Below are 17708 nucleotides of genomic sequence, written 5' to 3'. Positions count from 1 at the left end.
CCTAAGCAAGCTGGGGCCCGTCTTTTCCTACCTTGCCACAGGGTCTCAGGCCCCACACCCTGGGGCCTGGCTCAGGCCGGGTGGCACCTGCCCACCATGTCCAGACAGCTGGACCAGCCACCAGCAAAGCCTCCAAGGAAGACGTGCATCCTCCCCAGCCAGACCGACAGGCTCCTCGTGCTGAAGGGCGTCCCCCACCCCTCAACATGCCATCCGTACACTGAGGCGGGACAAGGGTGCCGAGCTCAGGGTTTATTGTTCCAATGCTGACACTGTGCAGAATGGTCGGGAACACAGACAGGGACAGGGGCGGGGCTGGTGCCACAGGGACCACACCCCAGTCAGGAGAGGAGTGTGCCGCCACTGCTCACAGCAGGCACTGGCTGGCACTCACGTCTCCTGCTGTGGGTGGTGGAGACTCTGCTTGCTGGGATCTCCAGAAGCTGGTTCTGGGCCTGAGCCTCCCACAGAGCCTCCTAGGTGGTCTGGGAGTGGGGCCTTCAGGCATCACAAGGGAGATGGCTGATGATGCTGAACTGAGCCAAGCAGAAGGGAGAGCAGAGAACTTTCTGGAAGAAGACTAAGTCGCGGGGGCTCTGGGGGCAGGCTGCCTGCTGGACTCAGGCCCCCTCCCACCCTCGACCCCAGCGTTCGTGTGGGGCCGCGGGACTCTCAGGAGCAGACCACTCTCGAGGCCGCCTGGGACGCTGTGGCGGTCTCGGTGGCCTGCGGGCCGCTGGAGGACAGCGAGCGGCCGGAGCGGCGCTGGAAGCGGACCCGGCGTGGCAGGAGGGGGCCGGCTCGCACCGGCCGGCTGGCTCCCCGGGGGCGGGGCGGCCGCCGCCGGTGCTCGCGGTAGTTCCTGGTGAGCAGCGTGTAGAGGAAGGGGTTGACGCAGCTGTTGCTGTAGGTGAGGCAGGTGGTCAGGTAGTTGACGATGCGCGTGGCGCGGGGCGTGAGCGGCTGGGCCCCACGGTACTGGGTGAGCAGCTGCCACAGCCAGAAGGGCAGGAAACAGGCCCAGAAGAGCAGCACGATGCCCAGGATGAGGTAGAGCACCCTGGGGTTGGGCAGCCGCCGCGTCTGTAGGAAGGAGGCCCGCTGGGACAGCCAGTAGGCCCGGGCCAGGCGCACATACAGCAGCCCGATGACCACGCCGGGCCCCACGATGCTGGTCCCGAAGAGCAGCGTCAGGTAGGTGCGGTGGGCACGCTGGCCCCAGACTGGCAGGCAGAGGCTCTTGCGGCCCCTGCGGACCAGCCGGATGGCCAGCATCATGGGCAGGGCCAGCAGCAGGGCCAGCAGCCACGTGCCCAGAGCTAGGATCTTGCGGTAGCCCTTGGAGCGTCGCACTGTGTCCAGGGGCCTCAGCACGGCAGCATAGCGCTCGCTGCTCATGACGGTCAGGGTGAAGATGCTGGCGTGCATGGTCAGGAAGTCCAGGCTGAAGAGGACCCGGCAGCCCACTTCGCCAAAGTGCCACTGCTTGGTGACATAGGTGGCCACGATGAAGGGGATGCTGAGCAGGTAGAGCAGGTCAGCCAGCGCCAGGCTGATGACGTAGACGGACATGGAGGCCGAGGCGTGCAGGAAGCGGCCCATGACCACCAGCGTGTACACGTTGCCTGCCACACCCACCACGCCCATGGCCGAGAGCGCTGCCCCAATGGCACTAGTGGCCACCAGGTCCTCCAGGGAGCTGGGCTCTGCTGCACCGGCCCAAGAGCCATTGACGGATGCATTGGGGGCACCAGACGGTTCGGGCACAGGGCTGCCCGTCGCAGCCAGCTCGGGGAACCTGCTCACTGGCTCGGGGCCCAGAGCCATCTCTGCTGCCTCACGCGGGGCTTGGTGCTGGGGCGTGCTGCTCCGCTGGACGGGGAGGGGGCATCTGTGGGCAGCAAGCTCGGTCTGCAGGAGAAGGTGCTCATTAAAGATCAGCTCGGGTGCCCCCTCCCACTCCCAGGAGGCTGTGTGAGGGCACGGTCCCTCCCGCCCCCGCCCCGCTGGGGGACCCGCAGAGGGCTGTGCTTTCTCCCAATTTATTTCTTCTGCATGTTTTATAAAAAATACGTTTTGTTTAGATTGCAAAAGTAATATCCACTGATTTTAAAAGTTCAAATAGAAAAAAACGTGTGTGGTGAAGAGGAGAAAGCATTTGTAATCTCTCTGTATCCACATGGGGAAAATGAGTCTTGATTCCTACCTCATGCCATACACAAAAATAATTCAAGGTGGATTGTGGACCTGCATATAATAGGTTAAATTAATCAATCAAGCTTCTGGAAGAAACACGGAATACCTGCATGACCATGGGCAGGCAAAGATTTCTCACAAAAGAACAGGAAACAAATGGACTTAATTAAAATTAGCGACCTCACCGAGAGAGTAAAAATATAAATTATGGACTGGGAAAAGATTATTAGAAGACAAAGAACTCGTAACCAAAATATATGAACTAACTATAAATCCATACACTCGAACAACTCGTTTGGAGGGGAAGAAAAAGAGAAGATCTGAACAGAAACTTCTCAAAAGAGGATATCCAAATGTTCAAGAAGCACAGGAAGAGATGCCCAGCATCAGTAGTCATCAGGGAAACAAAGGTCAAAACCACCACACACCCACTGCATTGGTCAGAGCCAGAAAGGCAGATCGCGGGTGTCAGGGTGTACACGGAGGAGCTGGGGGGCAGATCGCGGGGTGTCAGTGCACACAGAGGAGCTGGGGGCAAATCGCGGGGTGTCAGTGCACACGGAGGAGCTGGGGGCTGACGCGGGGTGTCAGTGCACACAGAGGAGCTGGGGGGCAGACTGAGTGTGTCAGGACGCACACGGAGGAGCTGGGGGAGTGTTAAATGGCGTAACCCCTTCAGGAAGCAACCCAGGACTATCAGTGAGACAGGACCTCTTCCCCAGCAGTCCCTCTCAGTCTGCCCCCAAGAGAAACAAGTGCGATTGTCCACAAAAAAGACAAGAGTGAGAACATTGACAAGCAGCCTATTCCTAATATCCAGGAGCTGAAAACAACCCAGACGCCCATAAATAACTAGTGTGGATAAACAAACTCTGACATCTCCCTAAAATGCTCTGTAGCAATGAAGTAGATGGCAATCCCACTTCAGTCAATAACCTGGATGACTATGTTGAATGAAAGAAATCAGCCAGAAGAACGCAGCTGTGGGTTCCCGTACATGAAGTTCACGCACAGACAAGATGTGCTGTGACAGTGGAGGTCAGAGTAGTGGTTACGGGGGGTGGGGGGGCTGTCAACGGTGGAGGGCCCTGGGGAGCCCTTGGGAGTGGGGGGGACTGGAGCATGCTATGTTCTGAGCTGGGTGGGGTGGTTACACGGGAACAGACGTGTCCTTAAGGTCTGTGCTTCCTGGATGAGGAGCATCCTCACAAGGAAAAGAAGGAAGGAAGGAAGGAAGAAGGAAGGAAGGAAGGAAGCAAGGAAGGAAGAAGGAAGGGAGGGAGGGAGGGAGGGAGGGAGGGAGGGAGGAAGAAACCAAGGACGTGGGATACTTAACCACAGAGGAGGGGCCCCTGTCACCCCAGCTCCCAGGGTCCAGGGATAATAATGGCTTCAGGCTTTCTCCCTCCGCACGGCCAGTATCTATGATAATAATGATAAAGTCTGGACCGCCCCACCCTGTGTGACCAGAACCCTACGACCCGGCCCAGTCTCTGCTCTGGTGCCTGGCCAGCGGCCCTCCTCCCGGCCAGGGGTCCCTCTCCCACACTCCTGAGGGCTGCAAGCCTTGAGGAGGGACCACCAGGAGGGATGCGAAGCCCCACGGATCCCGCCCTGCGCACCTGCGGCTTCCAGGTGGGCCCGGCGCTCGCAGGGGCCGGCAGGAGGGCGCCCCGACACCCCACCACCCCGACACCCCGATGCCCCAACGCCGTCACCCCTCTGCCTCGACACTCCTGTCCTTTCTGACACCCGCCGCCCACTTTTCCAGCGCCGGCCGGGCACTCCAGCTGGCGCCCCTTGCTCACCTCACTCACCCGGCGTGGGGTCCACCCTGAGCCTCGGTCCCGAGCACGTCCCCGAGCGCTGAGCGGGGCGCGGGGTCTCCTGGGGTCGGCGGAGGGACGTCCGCTGCAGGTCCCGCCAGGAGAGCTGCGCTCCGCCTCTGAACCCGGTCGTCGCTGCCACCTGCCTGGCCGCCAGCTGAGAATGCGAGGCGCGGTTATTAATAACCCGGGGCCCAGCGGGCCGCTGGAGGGAGGGGGCGCGGCTTGGGGGGGCGTGGGGGCGGGGAAGGTGGGAACGGCGGTCCTGGAGGGCAGCGGCTCAGCGTGTGGGGGCGGTGCCGGGGGGAGGGGACTCGGCGTGGGGGAGGCGTGGTGGCATGGGAGGTGGGGGGGGGCAGGGGGCACTGGAGGGGGGAGGGTCCAGCGCAAGGAGGGCTCCTGGGGGGGTTGGGCAGAGCAAGAGGAGAGAGGGCTGGGGTCTGGGGAGGCGACGGCCCGGCGGGGGAAGGCAGGCCCTGGAACACGAGGGCCGCAGGTCGAGGTCAGCCGCCCAAGCGGGGGTCTGAGCAGTGCTCACCCTGGAAGGGACAAGGCGTCTCTGTTTCCTGCCATCGCCGCTCTACCTGCTCTTCTCAGTCTCCCTGAGCTCCTCCGACTTCTGGTTGTCAATCAAGCCGTGGACCTGTGTGCACGCTGCAGGGGGACGTTGGAGGTGGGGGGTCCGAGAGACTGAAAGGGCAATGACCCAGTGGCAATAATGACATTCACATTGTGCAACCATCACTATCTCCAAAAGTGTTTTATCTTCCCGAACTGAAACTCTTGAAACTCTGACCCATCAAATCCTGTCTCCATCCCTGCATCTTCTTTCTGTCTCTATGGATGTCACTCTAGGGACCTCACACGAGTGCAGTCATACAGAATTTGTCCATTAGTTTCTGGCTTCTTTCCCTTAGTACAACGTCCTCAAGGTTCTTCCATGATGTAGCTTGTGTCTGAATTCCCTTCCTTTTCACTGCTGAGTAATACTCCGTTGTGTGTACATTCCACATTCTGTCCTTCATTTGTGACCCTCCAGCCGTTCCACCTCTTGGAGCTGTGACTCTGTTCTGTTTAATAATTTCCTGTTCCTCCTATGGGTGTTATTCTTTTCTTTATCTCTGAAAAATCCTAACCATCCTTAATGGAAGGTCTTTTTCAGATGGCTCCATCATTTTCAGGGAGCCCGGGACCCTCTGAGCACTGCTCCCCACTCCTCACTGACAGATGGAGACCCCAAGCCTGTGGATCTCTGTACAGGAGCAGCTCTGCGTCACCCCCACCACAGCTCTTGGCCTTATTTTCACCTCCACGGGCAGGTGATTCAGTCGGATGGGCCTCATCATGTCTGGGCTTATCTGCTGCCTTTGGTCCAAACACCCCATCACCCAGGCATGTCTGGGTCACAGGGAAAAGCCTCCAGGAACACAGCCCTTGGCTAGCTACCAAGGTGGCTGAGCAGCCAGGCCTGTTGCCTGAGCCCTGAGGTCCCAGGGCCACAGACTGGGATGTACAAATGACCAAGGGTAGTTATCGCCAAAATCATGGGTCAGCTCCCTGGCCTCCTAGGAGCAGCCTTGGTCCCCCATCTCCTGGTCAGGACATCCTGCAGAGCTGTCAGCCACACAGTCCACGGCCCTCTCTCCATTTGCACCACGAGAGAAGGACAGGTGCACATCCAGTGTGCATGCTGGACACACTCTGCAGACAGTGGGGAAAGGGCTGGGCGGTCCTGAGTGTAGGCAACAGGGGCCAAGGATGGGGAGAGGGACGTAGGGAGAGGCCTGAAGATACTGGTGGCCAGGGACAGCCCCTGGTAGGTGGAGGACATGGAGAACCTTCCTTTTCCACACGGTGGCCAGGAGAACCTTCCTCTTCTGCATGCTGACCTCGGCCTGGACCCGAGAGGACCTGGGTGTCCACGGAGAGGGGCTCACTGCTCCGTCCAGAGCCAGGGGAGGGGGTAGGGGGCCAGGGCTCCTGCAGGAAACAGGAATGCAGGGGCTGCTGCTGCCCAGGGGGTTGTGGGGGCCCCACCCCTAAAACCTACTGTGCTCTGTGCAGAAGTAACTCTGCATGCTTGCGATTCACTTTGTGGACCATTAAATCATAAATTATAATCATAAAACCTCCACTTTTCAGTAATGTGACTTTAAAGTTTTGCTTTTGGGTTCATCATGTTTTGAAATGACAATTTTTCTGTAAGAACTCATTTCCAATTGCATTACTACATTGCATGGAAAATGAGGTTCCATAGACAGGAATTTGGTGTCATTGAGTCTCCTTACAGGTGCCCATCCAGCTGGACCGCAGACTTTTCAAAAAGGCTTATTCTGTCACCACCCCCCAAACCCTGCCTGAAAAAGATAAAAGGGAGGTAGCAGGACTGGAGGATGGGGGAAGTGAACCACTGACAGAGTCCAGGCAAAGGCTGTCTGAGGATGCCTGCCTTGGGCAGAGAATTGGGGCTGTAGCCCCACCCAGAATTCAGTCAGGGCCATGGGCTCCCGGCACTGCCCACAGCCAAGGGCACCTCCCCAGGAGGAAGGTCCCAGCAGGGATACACCTCCCTGGCTGCCCCGCCACCTCCCCAGGACCCCTCTGTAGTTAATGGCTCACTGTAGTTTTCCAGGAGACCCTTCCCTTGGTGCTACTGCTAATGTTATTCCTTGCTTTCCATTTCAGAAGATGCAATTTTCCCACCACCATCTCCATCATCACCACTACACCATCTTCATCATCATCACCACCACCTCCATCACCACCATCACCACCACCTCCATCACCACCACCACCATCTCCATCACCACCATCACCACCACCTCCATCACCACCACCACCACCTCCAGCACCACCATCACCACCATTTCCATCACCACCATCACCACCATCTCCATCACCACCACCTCCATCACCACCATCACCACCATCTCCATCACCACCATCTCCATCACCACCATCACCACCATCTCCATCACTACCGCCTACATCACCACCATCACCACCACCTCCATCACCACCATCACCACCATCTCCATCACCACCATCTCCATCACCACCATCACCGCCACCTCCATCACCACCATCACCGCCACCTCCATCACCACCATCACCACCACCTCCATCACCACCATCACCGCCACCTCCATCACCACCATCACCGCCACCTCCACAACCATCAGCAGCAGCAGCATCACCATTGCCATCCTCACTTTTACACGCTCTCAGTATGTAACACACAGCTGGGCACCGCCATCTAGATCAGGTGACAGTATTTCTAGTATTGGTTTGAGTGTTGTTTTAGGAAGTACTACATCCCTAGTCCTCATTCCCATTCTCTTCCCTCCCTAGAGGTACCACTGCCCTGACTTTGGGGCAACTCCCAAACTTTTTTTTTTTTTACACCTTGTATTTTCTATGTGCAATTAATAATGTGCTTTAAAATTTTCATAAATGGGACTGGACTGTACCTATCCTTTTGCGATTTTCTGTTTTCTCTCAATCTGAAAAATAAGAGCTCATGCACCCCTCCGAAAGGCTCTGTGCTATTCCACTGCACACACCCCAGCTAATTTCCATGAACAGAACGGACTACAGCTGCTTTAAGCAGAGCAGAATAATTCACACCGGCGCCATGTCTGGGGGTGTGTGGGCATGTTCTCCCTAGGTCCTCTGGGAAGAAAACACAGTTATCCCTGCTCTGGACCAACGTGCTACAACATTTACATTTGATTTTTTAAATTGGAGGTGAAATTCACATAAAATTAACTATTGTGCAACGGTCACTTCTATCCAGTTCCAGAACATTGCCATTGTCCCCAAAGGAGACCTTACACCCATTAAGCAGTTACTTCCCATTCTCCCTTTCCCTCAGTCCCTGGCAACCGCTTATCACCACTGTCTGTATGGAGTTGCCTATTCCAGACATTTCATGTAAGTACAACATGTAGCCTTTGACACGCTTCTTTCACTGACAGCCTGACAGTCTTCTTTCACTGAACAGGATGGTTTCGAAGTGCATCCACTCCATAGCGTAGGTGAGTTCTTCATTCTTGTTTATGGTGAAGCATATTCCATTGTACGGGCATGCCACATTTCGTTTATCCCTTCATCTGGACATGTGGGTCATGAACAGTGCTGTTATGAGCATGTACCTTTTTAATTCATTTGGGTACATAATTCATATGGTAATTATAGATTTAACTTTTGAGGATATATTTTATGTTTTTTCATTTTCACCACAACCTTGTGAGTTGGTATTTTCTCTATTTCCAGATGAGAAGTGCTGAGGAACCCTCTCGTCTCCTGGTACAGAGCTTGAGCATTTGCCTGGGCCCTGCTGCAGGATGTGCTGAGGTTCTGCAAAGAAGCCAGGTCATTAAGGAAAAAAAAAAAAGGCTGCTCAAAACAAGAGTTTGCTGGAATAATGAATAAATGGACTGTTTAATCTGGAGGGATGGAGAGGGAAAGGGACAAAGTAAGACCAGGCTGGGTTTGCGAGAGAAAGCAGGTAAATGTTCTAATATAGACTCCAACTCACTAAATGCTTGTAGAATGATCAAGGGGTGTTGAAAGGCTGTTGCTGCGTTGAAGTTTTTTCTCACTTAATTAGCATCAGAAGCCTTCATGATTTAAGACCAGGACTGCTTCTGAAAGATACATGAGAGGAAGACTGCCATCGAATTTGATAGGATAAACCTAATGCACAGGAAAACCCTCCAGAATGGACCCCTAGAGCTGTATTTGTCCCTGAAAGGGAAACAGCCCATCCTTGAATCATTGGAAGGCTGTGTCAGCCAGAGACCACCAATGGAGGGCAACAGAAACCTCCAGATCAGTCATTTGCAAGAAGGAAAACCTGCTATGAACATCGTCCCTGATTAAAAGTATCTCCCCTGCCTACGGCACCCTGGTGCCCAGAACTCCAGAGCATCCCACTCCAGTGAGTGAACAGCACACTGGGATGCTGGTACCTACCCCCTGCCTCTGTCTCTGGAATATATTAGCATTCTTTACATATGTTCTGCCTGAAAATTTTTTTTAGTCGGTACACATTTAGATTGATTAAAATCTATGTTTGATGATACACTCATTATTGTTCACAACATGGCCCTTTAAGTGTGCATGTGTTTAGAATGTGATAAATGCCTGTGAAACAAACGCTTACCATGAGCCAAAACACTGACTCAACTGCCCTATACTGTCCCCACTTCTGTCTCCTGCTCCCAGGAGATTTCAACCCGTCAAGGTGGCTCATCCAAGGCACTGAGAAGACGAGGCCACCAACAAGGATGAACTGACAGATCACTCACCCAGGGCCTGGATTCAAAACTTCTGACTTTATTCGGTTAAAAAACAACACACAAAGAAACGGGTGCCGAACGGTCCAACTGCCTAAAACGGCGAACATTTGAAACTAGGTCTCTCCCCGCGCAGACCCGAGTCCCCACTGCGGCTGACAGGGTCCCGTGGGGCCCCAGAGACCATGCAGGCAAAGGCAAGCCCACGGCCCCGCTGCCCCCACCCCCACGTGCCCCTGGGATGCGGGCCCCACGGGACACGTCCCTGCGTGCGGCCGGGGCAGGGCTGGTGCCCAGACGCGTGCGCCGCAGCCCCCTTCCCAAGCTGCGCAGCAACCGTTCACCAACCCCGTCCCAGAGAGCCTCACGTTCCTGGCGCCGTGACGTCTGACGGAGAAGAACGTCGCTCCCGGTTCCCGGCCTTGGGGCCCCTTCCACGGAGGCAGTGACGGGGCCCCCTTCCCAGTCCCTAGGCAGCTCCCCACTCTCCCTCCCCGGGCACGAGTCCCCCGCGCTCTGCCAGCCGCTGCCCTGGCTGTTGCGGGGAGGGGGCAGCCAGGGCGAGGGGGGCCACTTGGGCCGCAGTCCCTCGGTTCTGGGGCCCCGGGCTGAAGGGCTGGGAGCAGGGCAGCTCCCCCAGGGCCGAGGCTCCCGTGGCGGCCGGGCCCTCCCCAGGCCCCCTGCACCCACTGGGCCCCTGGCTCCAGGTCTCAGGGGTGCTGGGAGCCCTGTCCCCGGGAGGATGAGGGCTGCGGCCCGGACGCGCAGGCCCCCTCCCCGGCCTCGCTCGTGGCCCAGGGGGAGTAGGAGAGGATGCTGAACCCCCTCCTCAGCAGCGCCGAGGCCGCGGGGACCAGCTCTCCGCTCTGGCCCGGAGGAAGGCACTCCAGGACGCGCAGCTGCCACTGCTCCTGGGGCGCGTCCTGCAGTCTCACCACCTCGTCGGGCTCCAGCAGCAGCGTCCAGCCCTGGCCCGGGGTCCTCAGGGCCCGCCCTACTGTCATCTTGCGGAGGTAGACGGCGTCGTAGCCGCCCGCCACGGAGATGACCTGCAGGCCCCTCAGCCAGGCCTCGGCCTCGGCAGGGTCCCCCGCCCCGGTGCTGCGCAGCTCCAACACCATGGGCTCCCCCGGGGGCAGGTCCACTTTGGGAAGCCCCTGCCCTGCAGGGGGGAGGCTCGGCCAGTGCGCGCAGGTGGGGGGCCCGCCGAGCCTCCAGGGCAGGCTCTGCGTCCAGTCGGCATCCTCGGGGCCCAGGCCCAGGGGAGCTGCGTCCTGAGGCTCCAGCTCGGTGGGCACCAGGGGGGGGGTCCGGGCCCACCTCCTCAGACGCCGCCGGGGCCGACGCCGCGGTGCCCGGCCCCCAGTCCACAGTCGCCCCCTGCGCGGGGTGGCCGGGGCCCTGCCCCCCGCCGAGCCCCATCCCCGGGGATGCCCCCTGCTCGGGCCCCGCCTCGCCGTGGTCCAGCAGCTCAGGGTCCCAGTCCTCGTCTTCCCAGTCTTCCAACCCCAGCAGGTCTCTGAGCTCCAGGAAGGCAGCCCTGAAGCAGGCGAAGCAGACCCCCAGCCGGCCGCCATGTCGGAGCTGATACACCCAGGACGCGTGCAGGTAGGACATGCCCTCGCCCCCGTACCGCGCGCTGACCGGCGGGCACATGGCCACGCTGCCTGCCTCCTGCGGGGGGGGGGGGAGGGGGAGGGGGAGGGGTGGGGGGAGGGGGAGGGGCGGGGGGAGGGGGAGGGGCGGGGGAGGGGGGGAGGGGGAGGGGGAGGGGGAGCAGAGGTGGGGGCGAGGCCGGGGGGCGGGGGGGAGGGGGAGGGGGGAGGGGAGCAGAGGTGGGGGCGAGGCCGGGGGGCGGGGGAGGGGGAGCAGAGGTGGGGGCGAGGCCGGGGGGCGGGGGGGGGGGGAGAGCAAGGGGTTTCTCGTCCGGGTGTGCGCGGGGCGGGGTGGGGGCGCCGGGCCCCAGGCCAACAGGGATCCGCGCAGGTCGGGAAGGTCGGGCCTCAGCTTACGCGATGGCTCTCTTCCCTGGGAGGCCGCAGAGGACAAGCAAGGGGGTTGGTGCCCCTGGCAGGCAGGGCGGGCGGCCCCCGGCCCCCCGTCACTGGGAGGAGCGCGGGCAGCGGCGACGGCTTGAGACCTGGCCCTCTCAGCCCTGCCCCCTCCGCGTAGCTGCTCGCAGGCCTGTGGGGCACGCGGGCCCTCCCCACGCAACCTCCCCGGCCCCCAGTCAGCCTCGCGCGGCGGAACCTGGGAGAACCTCAGGGATCCCGACAGGGTCTGAGAAAAGCTGAGGGGACCTGATGAAGGAACCTGACGGAAGCTGACAGAACCTGAGAGAGGCCGACGGGGTCTGAGAAAACCCGATGGGAGCTGAGGGGAGCTGAGGGGAGCTGAGGGGAGCTGAGGGGAGCTGAGGGGAGCTCACGGAGTCAACCTCCCCCCCCCCACCCCCGCCCCGGCCGAGCTGACCACCTGGCCCGAGGCCAGGCTGGACCACCGGAGCGCTTCAGCCTCTCAGCCCACCCCACCCCACCCGCCTGTGTCCCCCAGACCCTCTCCTCAGCCCGAGGGGTTCTCACCCTGCCTGGCACCTCCCTCCTGTGCGCGCCCCTCAGAAAGGAGGGGAGGCTGCCCACCTGGCAATATAAAGGGCCCTTTCCCATGGTGCTCTGGGCTCATCTGCATATCTCCCATGAGCCTCAGCCCACCAGGAAATGAAACTGCTGAGTCACCAGCTCCCTCCCAGGAGAGCCCTGTGTGGCGCCCCCCCCAGGGAGGGCAGGCTGTCCCCCTCTGCCCCCCCAGCACCATCATGCCTTCCCATGTGTTGCTCCGCGCCCCTCCCCCCAAAACTGTTCTCACTGTTCTTTCCATCTGCAGGTTTCTGAAACTGTGCCGGTGGGCACGTCTCTGATGGGTCTCGTCCCTTCGTGGGCGACCTGCCTGGTCACGGGTCCTGTCCTGTGGCTGAAAGTGCATTCCTTCTTGTTTTCTTTTGATTAAAGCTTCTTTATGAATTCTGGAAACTGATCAAGCCTCTAGTATTTACATTTTAAACACATTTCCCCCTTTTGTGGCTCCTTTCACTTCAAAATAACTCTTTATTTGAACTCTTTTTTGAACATAGACTATTTTTAGAGCATTTTGGGTACAGAGCAACATTAAGCAGCAGGTACAGAGTTCCCATTTACACTTGCCCCTCACATGTGTAGCCTCCCCACTATCAACATCTGCACCAGTGGTACATTTATCATAATTGGTGAGCTGGACTGAGCAGGGCCTGCAGGAGACACGGCTAGTCTGGAACAGATGAAGGCAAAGGTCCTTGGATCAGTGGTTCTCAAATTTTGTTGCACATTAAAATTTTCTTGGGAATTTGAAGAGTCCCACTGCTCATGTCACAGCATGTGGCAGACACAGCTGAGGTGACCCCCAGTGGTCATGCCCTCCCTGTGATTGGAGGTGGAGCCCGGGACTTGCTTCGAACCAAGAAGTGGTACTGGGGGTCGATGCTACTGCCTGAAGTCACATTTTGTGGCAAAGGGGTGTCCCTCCTGCAGTGACATTACCACGAATGTACATAAGACCCCAAGGCAGCTCTGGCTGTCTCCTCCTGGCCTTGAAGAGGGAAACAGCCATGCCATGAACTGTGCGGGAAACTGGTCAGCCTCTGGGACCTGAAAGTGCATCCAGCTGACAGCCAGTAGAACTGAGGCCCTCAGTCCTAAAACCACAAGGAAAAGAATTCTGGCAGCTGAGAGCACAGTCCATCCAACACTTTGGCTGCAGCTGTGTGAGACCCTGAGCAAGGGGCCTAGCCAAGGCATATTCCAACTCCTAATCCATGGAAACTAGAAAATAAATGTGTGTTGTTTTAAGCCTAAATTTGGTCATTTGTTACGAATCAACAGAAAACCAACATTTGCCCATACCAGTTGTATCAGAATTCTCACATGGGATCCAGGCATCAGTCAGTGTCTTAAATTCTCCAGATGTTTTCAATATGCTGTACAATTCCAGAACCAGTGCCTAGACACCTGGGTGAACTTAGATGTTTTCACAGATATTGGGCCATTAATCCTCCACCCTCCCCTGGTCTTAGCCTAACTGATACTCAAGCCAGGCTCTGCATGGTCCCCAAATAGCTATGGTCCACCCAACCACCCTGTGACTAAGACACTTTACTGTGACGTGCCACAAACTGGAAAGTACGTGATTTGACCGGCCTCAAGGCCCTTACAGGGCCAAAGTCATGACCTGGAGGCCAGCAGGGACCAGAATCTGGCCCCCAGACCTGTCCTCATTCCAAGGCCCCATCTCCACTGGCCCAGGACATGTGAGCTCTTGCAGCAGAAAAGGGTGAAGGGGGAGAAACCCAAAAAAGCGAGTGTGGCCAAGTCTTGTCAGACTAGAAGAGGACCAGGATGACCGTGCTGGTCAAGCTTAAGGGCTCCCACTGCCCCAAGGACTGAGACTCTTGAGAGGAAAAAGGCCAAAGTCCCTGGTGTGACTTTGAGCTTGCTAGGGCTTGTCTTTGTCTCGTCCATGAGGCCTGTGCAGCTCCTGAGGCTTAGAGAACATTCCAGAGATGTTTGTGGGGTGGATGCATTCCCGCTTCTTGGCTGGCTTGATGACCTCCGTCCTTGGGATGGCCATCAAAGTATAACTGACCCACTGTGTTCCCAGGCATAGACCCTGCATCCCCTGGATGGGTTCAGAGCCAACCTGGGGCTGGGGCCTTTCCTGGGCACAGGCTCTGCCAGCGTGTCTTAGAATCTGACCTGAGCATGGCCAGTTGTGCTCAGAGAAACCACCTGACCCAAAAAGCCTACATGCCCTCGCACGCTTGGATCTGTGGGCAGGTGACCCAGTTGGAGTCAAGCCCTAACAAAAAAGAAAAGCGTGTTTAAAAAATCAGGTGATTCACCAAAGAAAACCTTCTTGAAAACTGTTGTAGTCATCACGACTGAGAAAGGAGGGCTGCGCATTCTGATGGAGTCCAAATACTTGGAGTTTAAACAAACATTTACATGGTTGCTCTTCTATCGCAAGAGAAGTTCAGCCCTCAGCTCCTCGCGGATGCAGGAGTTTTTACCAGCTTTCTTTCGTTCCTCCTCACAGGCAACGAAAAAGGAGAGGAATGGTTTCATACATCTCTTGCACAGATTCACCGCAGAGTCTTCAGAGAGGCCCCGAGAACCTCTGCCTCCAGGGGGTGAGCACACGGTGAAGGCAAGGACGACCTGAGCCGAAGGCAGACGCTCAACCGACTGAGCCGCCCAGGCGCCCCACCGTTCGGAGTTTATAGAACCAAACAGTTCAGCTGCCTCTGTTTCCCTGTCTGTTCTGAAGACTGCTCTTTGTTGGCCCGTTTCCCATCCCGCTCCCCCCTCTCCTGTCAGGGCCCCAGCCGCCTCTGGCCTCCAGCAGCCACTCCTTAGGGGTTTGACTGCAGGACGCTCTTCCCTGAAGCTGGCCTTTTGCCCTTTCCAGTGTCCGGCTAGCGCAAGACCGGGAGGCTCCCTGGGGGTGCCCGCCATGAGGGCTGCTCCTCAGTCTGGAGGGCCCCCCATGCCCCCCACACAGTGCAGTCCCACAGCGACGCCCCACTCCCCTGCCGTGCCCCTGGCTGATTTTCTTCCTCATACTTGCTACCATCTGAAGTTATGGTCCTTGACTACTCGGGAGTCTATTGTCAGTCTCTCCCCACTAAAGTACAGCCTCCAGAGCAGAACATGGTCTTTTACGTTTTTCTTTTTTCACTGATTTTTTTAACCTAGGATGAGCACTCAGCAGCTATTTGTCAGGTGAACAATGGGTGCACGAGGGGAGGATGGGTGACAGTAAGTCCTGGTGGGAAGGGCCCACATGGGCTCCAGTGTCCAGCTACACGGTGGCGTTGCGGTAGCATCTCTCTGACATGGTGGGGAGAAACGCCAGTCCTTCCAGACCAGGTCTGCCTGCCGGAGTCCCATCCAGGGCTGGAGGTTTTGTGTGTTACCAGATGAAGTAACACACGATTAAATGCTCTTTCGGATGGGCCGCATCTCCGTGGGAGCTCGGGTGGTGGGATTTCCGGGGTGGCCGCCCAGGGGGTCGGTGCTGCCATCGCAGTAGAGGAGAGGGTGTGCGGGAGCCAGAGAAGTGGGCCTGGTGCCTCATCCACGGGGAACAAGAACCCACTGGAAACCCGCTGGCTTAGCTCTTCATCCTGCCCTCGGCCGCCGCGTCCCACAGCCAACGTGCACTGACGGTCGGCTTGCTGGGACTGGCTCTGCTTAGTTCATTCGTTTCTTCCCAGGTGTTCTTGGGGCCCTTTAGAAACGTGGCTGTTTGTGGAGAGAAGCCACTCCGCACCCTGGTGGGCGGGAGCGCTTTCCTAACCCTGATGAAGAGAGCTGTCGTGCGGGACATGAAAATGCCGGCCCGAGAGAGAAAGGAAACGTTTGCTCTTGGCCTGACCTGTCTTAGCTGCTCCAGAAGGTGGCTTTAGGGTGAGTCATCGAGGAGCAGCATTGAGCAGAGAAGGGCCCCGAGACCCATTTCGGACTCAGATGAGCTTGCACTCCCCGAAGGGCCTGCCTTCACTGTGGCTTCTCATTGGCGAAGGTCCAAATAAAGCCATGGCGCGCACCTTGAAGCCTCTCCCCAGCCTCGCCCCTTCCCTCTGGGGGGTGACCACAGGTCTCCCCGCAGCCTGTGAGGTGGGAATCTGACTGCCCGGTTTTCAGGGGAGGAAATGTGCTGTGCGCACAGGGCTGCCATTCCAGGGAGGAAAACCATGTCCACGTCCCTCTCTCAAGATCCCCATGGCACCACCCTTGTGTGACTCAACACAGAGATGTCACGTCAGCCCTGAGACTGGGTCGATGGGGTGCTGTTCCTTGCCGTGTGGAGAGGGACAAGACTCTTGGCCCAGGAAGGACATGAAGCCTCAAATGGGGGACGGGTGTATCACAGCCAGTGACCACACCACTGGACGGTTTCTCCCACGTGCTGTGGCTTCCTGAGGGTATTCCTGGAGAGGGATGGGATTTAAGCCCCCATGAAAGACTCATGAATGAGGGACTCAACCCTTAAAAAAGCCAATCAGCTCCCTGCCCTTCCAGGAGCAGCCTTGGTCCCCCATCTCCTGGTCAGGACATCCTGCAGAGCTGTCGGCCACACAGTCCACGGCCCTCTCTCCATTTGCACCACGAGAGAAGGACAGGTGCACATCCAGTGTGCATGCTGGACACACTCTGCAGACAGTGGGGAAGGGGCTGGGCGGTCCTGAGTGTAGGCAACAGGGGCCAAGGATGGGGAGAGGGACGTAGGGAGAGGCCTGAAGATACTGGTGGCCAGGGACAGCCCCTGGTAGGTGGAGGACATGGAGAACCTTCCTTTTCCACACGGTGGCCAGGAGAACCTTCCTCTTCTGCATGCTGACCTCGGCCTGGACCCGAGAGGACCTGGGTGTCCACGGAGAGGGGCTCACTGCTCCGTCCAGAGCCAGGGGAGGGGGTAGGGGGCCAGGGCTCCTGCAGGAAACAGGAATGCAGGGGCTGCTGCTGCCCAGGGGGTTGTGGGGGCCCCACCCCTAAAACCTACTGTGCTCTGTGCAGAAGTAACTCTGCATGCCTGTGATTCACTCTGAGAATTGTTAATCAGAAAATCTCACATTTCTCATTAAATGTGACTTTAAAGGTTTGCTCCACACATAATGAGCATGATTATGAGGGGAACCACAAATTTTTCAAAGGGAACTCATTTCCGACTGCTTTGCTAAATTCAGTGGCACACAAGGTTCAGTAAAAAGGAGCTGGCTCCAGTGGATGCCTTCCAGAGGCCACAGCCCCTTGGGGGTGGTGGGTTGTTAGCAGGGTGGGTAACGCTTGGTAGCCCTGGACCCCCAGCCGGGAGGGGAAACGGCCTTGCCCTAAGCAAGGGTCCTGCCATCCAGGTGATGGTTTCCTTCCACGAATGTGCTCTGGCCTCCACTGCCCTTGGGGATGGACCATGATTCTGCACTTGCCTTCCTGCGTCCAGAGCAGGCCAGGGTGGACAACGGGCAGCCAATCTCCCATATCCTCGAGCTCCCACCCGCCAGCGCTCTGCCCAGACACAGAGCCCCCATGTCGGGACTCCATCCCGAGTGTGCCCACATGTCCTCAAACTCCGTCCTGGTGTTTCCTTCTTTTCTCTTCTTGCTTTCATTTGTTACTGACGGTCTTCCATTTCACCCATTCGGTCTCCCACTGTGTCCAACCTGTAGCACACCCTTCCAGTACGCTCTGAATCTCCAGTCATGGGTTTGGCCACTCAAGACTGTCCCGCTCAGTGTTTACGGTTCTTTCTAATTCACATGCAAGTTCTTCTCTTCCATTTCTTTACCGTTTTAGTC

General features: G+C 57.7%; 2 protein-coding genes across 7 annotated transcripts; both read right to left on the bottom strand.

Moving 5' to 3' along the window:
* Positions 1-292: 292 nt before the first annotated feature.
* UTS2R (urotensin 2 receptor) lies at positions 293-11930 on the bottom strand. 6 transcript variants are annotated; one of them, XM_035724398.1, is made up of 6 exons: positions 11905-11930; positions 11335-11350; positions 8563-8671; positions 4561-4712; positions 4005-4179; positions 293-1911 (listed from the first exon to the last, which is right to left on the bottom strand). In XM_035724398.1, exons 4-6 carry the CDS (start codon positions 4593-4595, stop codon positions 673-675), a joined length of 1449 nt encoding a protein of 482 aa, XP_035580291.1. In that variant the 5' UTR covers positions 4596-4712; positions 8563-8671; positions 11335-11350; positions 11905-11930; the 3' UTR covers positions 293-672. The 6 variants fall into 6 exon arrangements, with proteins under 6 accessions (XP_035580291.1, XP_035580294.1, XP_035580293.1 ...); XM_035724401.1 differs by having other exon boundaries at positions 4014-4179; XM_035724400.1 differs by lacking the exon at positions 11335-11350 and having other exon boundaries at positions 4561-4676; positions 11905-11929.
* LOC118356353 (testis-expressed protein 19-like) lies at positions 10005-11350 on the bottom strand. Its single transcript, XM_035724402.1, is given in 3 exon segments — positions 10005-10629; positions 10631-10996; positions 11335-11350. Coding segments are annotated over 2 exon segments (945 nt in total). The 5' UTR covers positions 10979-10996; positions 11335-11350; the 3' UTR covers positions 10005-10032.
* Positions 11931-17708: the final 5778 nt, after the last annotated feature.

This window comes from Zalophus californianus, chromosome 16, assembly GCF_009762305.2.
Source record: "Zalophus californianus isolate mZalCal1 chromosome 16, mZalCal1.pri.v2, whole genome shotgun sequence".
Classification (NCBI taxonomy): domain Eukaryota; kingdom Metazoa; phylum Chordata; class Mammalia; order Carnivora; family Otariidae; genus Zalophus; species Zalophus californianus.
Note: the sequence above shows the minus strand (reverse complement) of the source record. Positions and strands in the feature narration are given on the sequence as shown.

Coding starts and splice junctions, on each gene's coding strand:
- UTS2R (XM_035724398.1), bottom strand. CDS start 4,595: ATGGCAGGAAACAGAGACGCCTTGTCCCTTCCAGG. Junction 4,180..4,560: donor GACGCCTTGTCCCTTCCAGG/GTGAGCACTGCT, acceptor TCGCATTCTCAG/CTGGCGGCCAGGCAGGTGGC. Junction 1,912..4,004: donor CCCCACGCCGGGTGAGTGAG/GTGAGCAAGGGG, acceptor CTTCTCCTGCAG/ACCGAGCTTGCTGCCCACAG.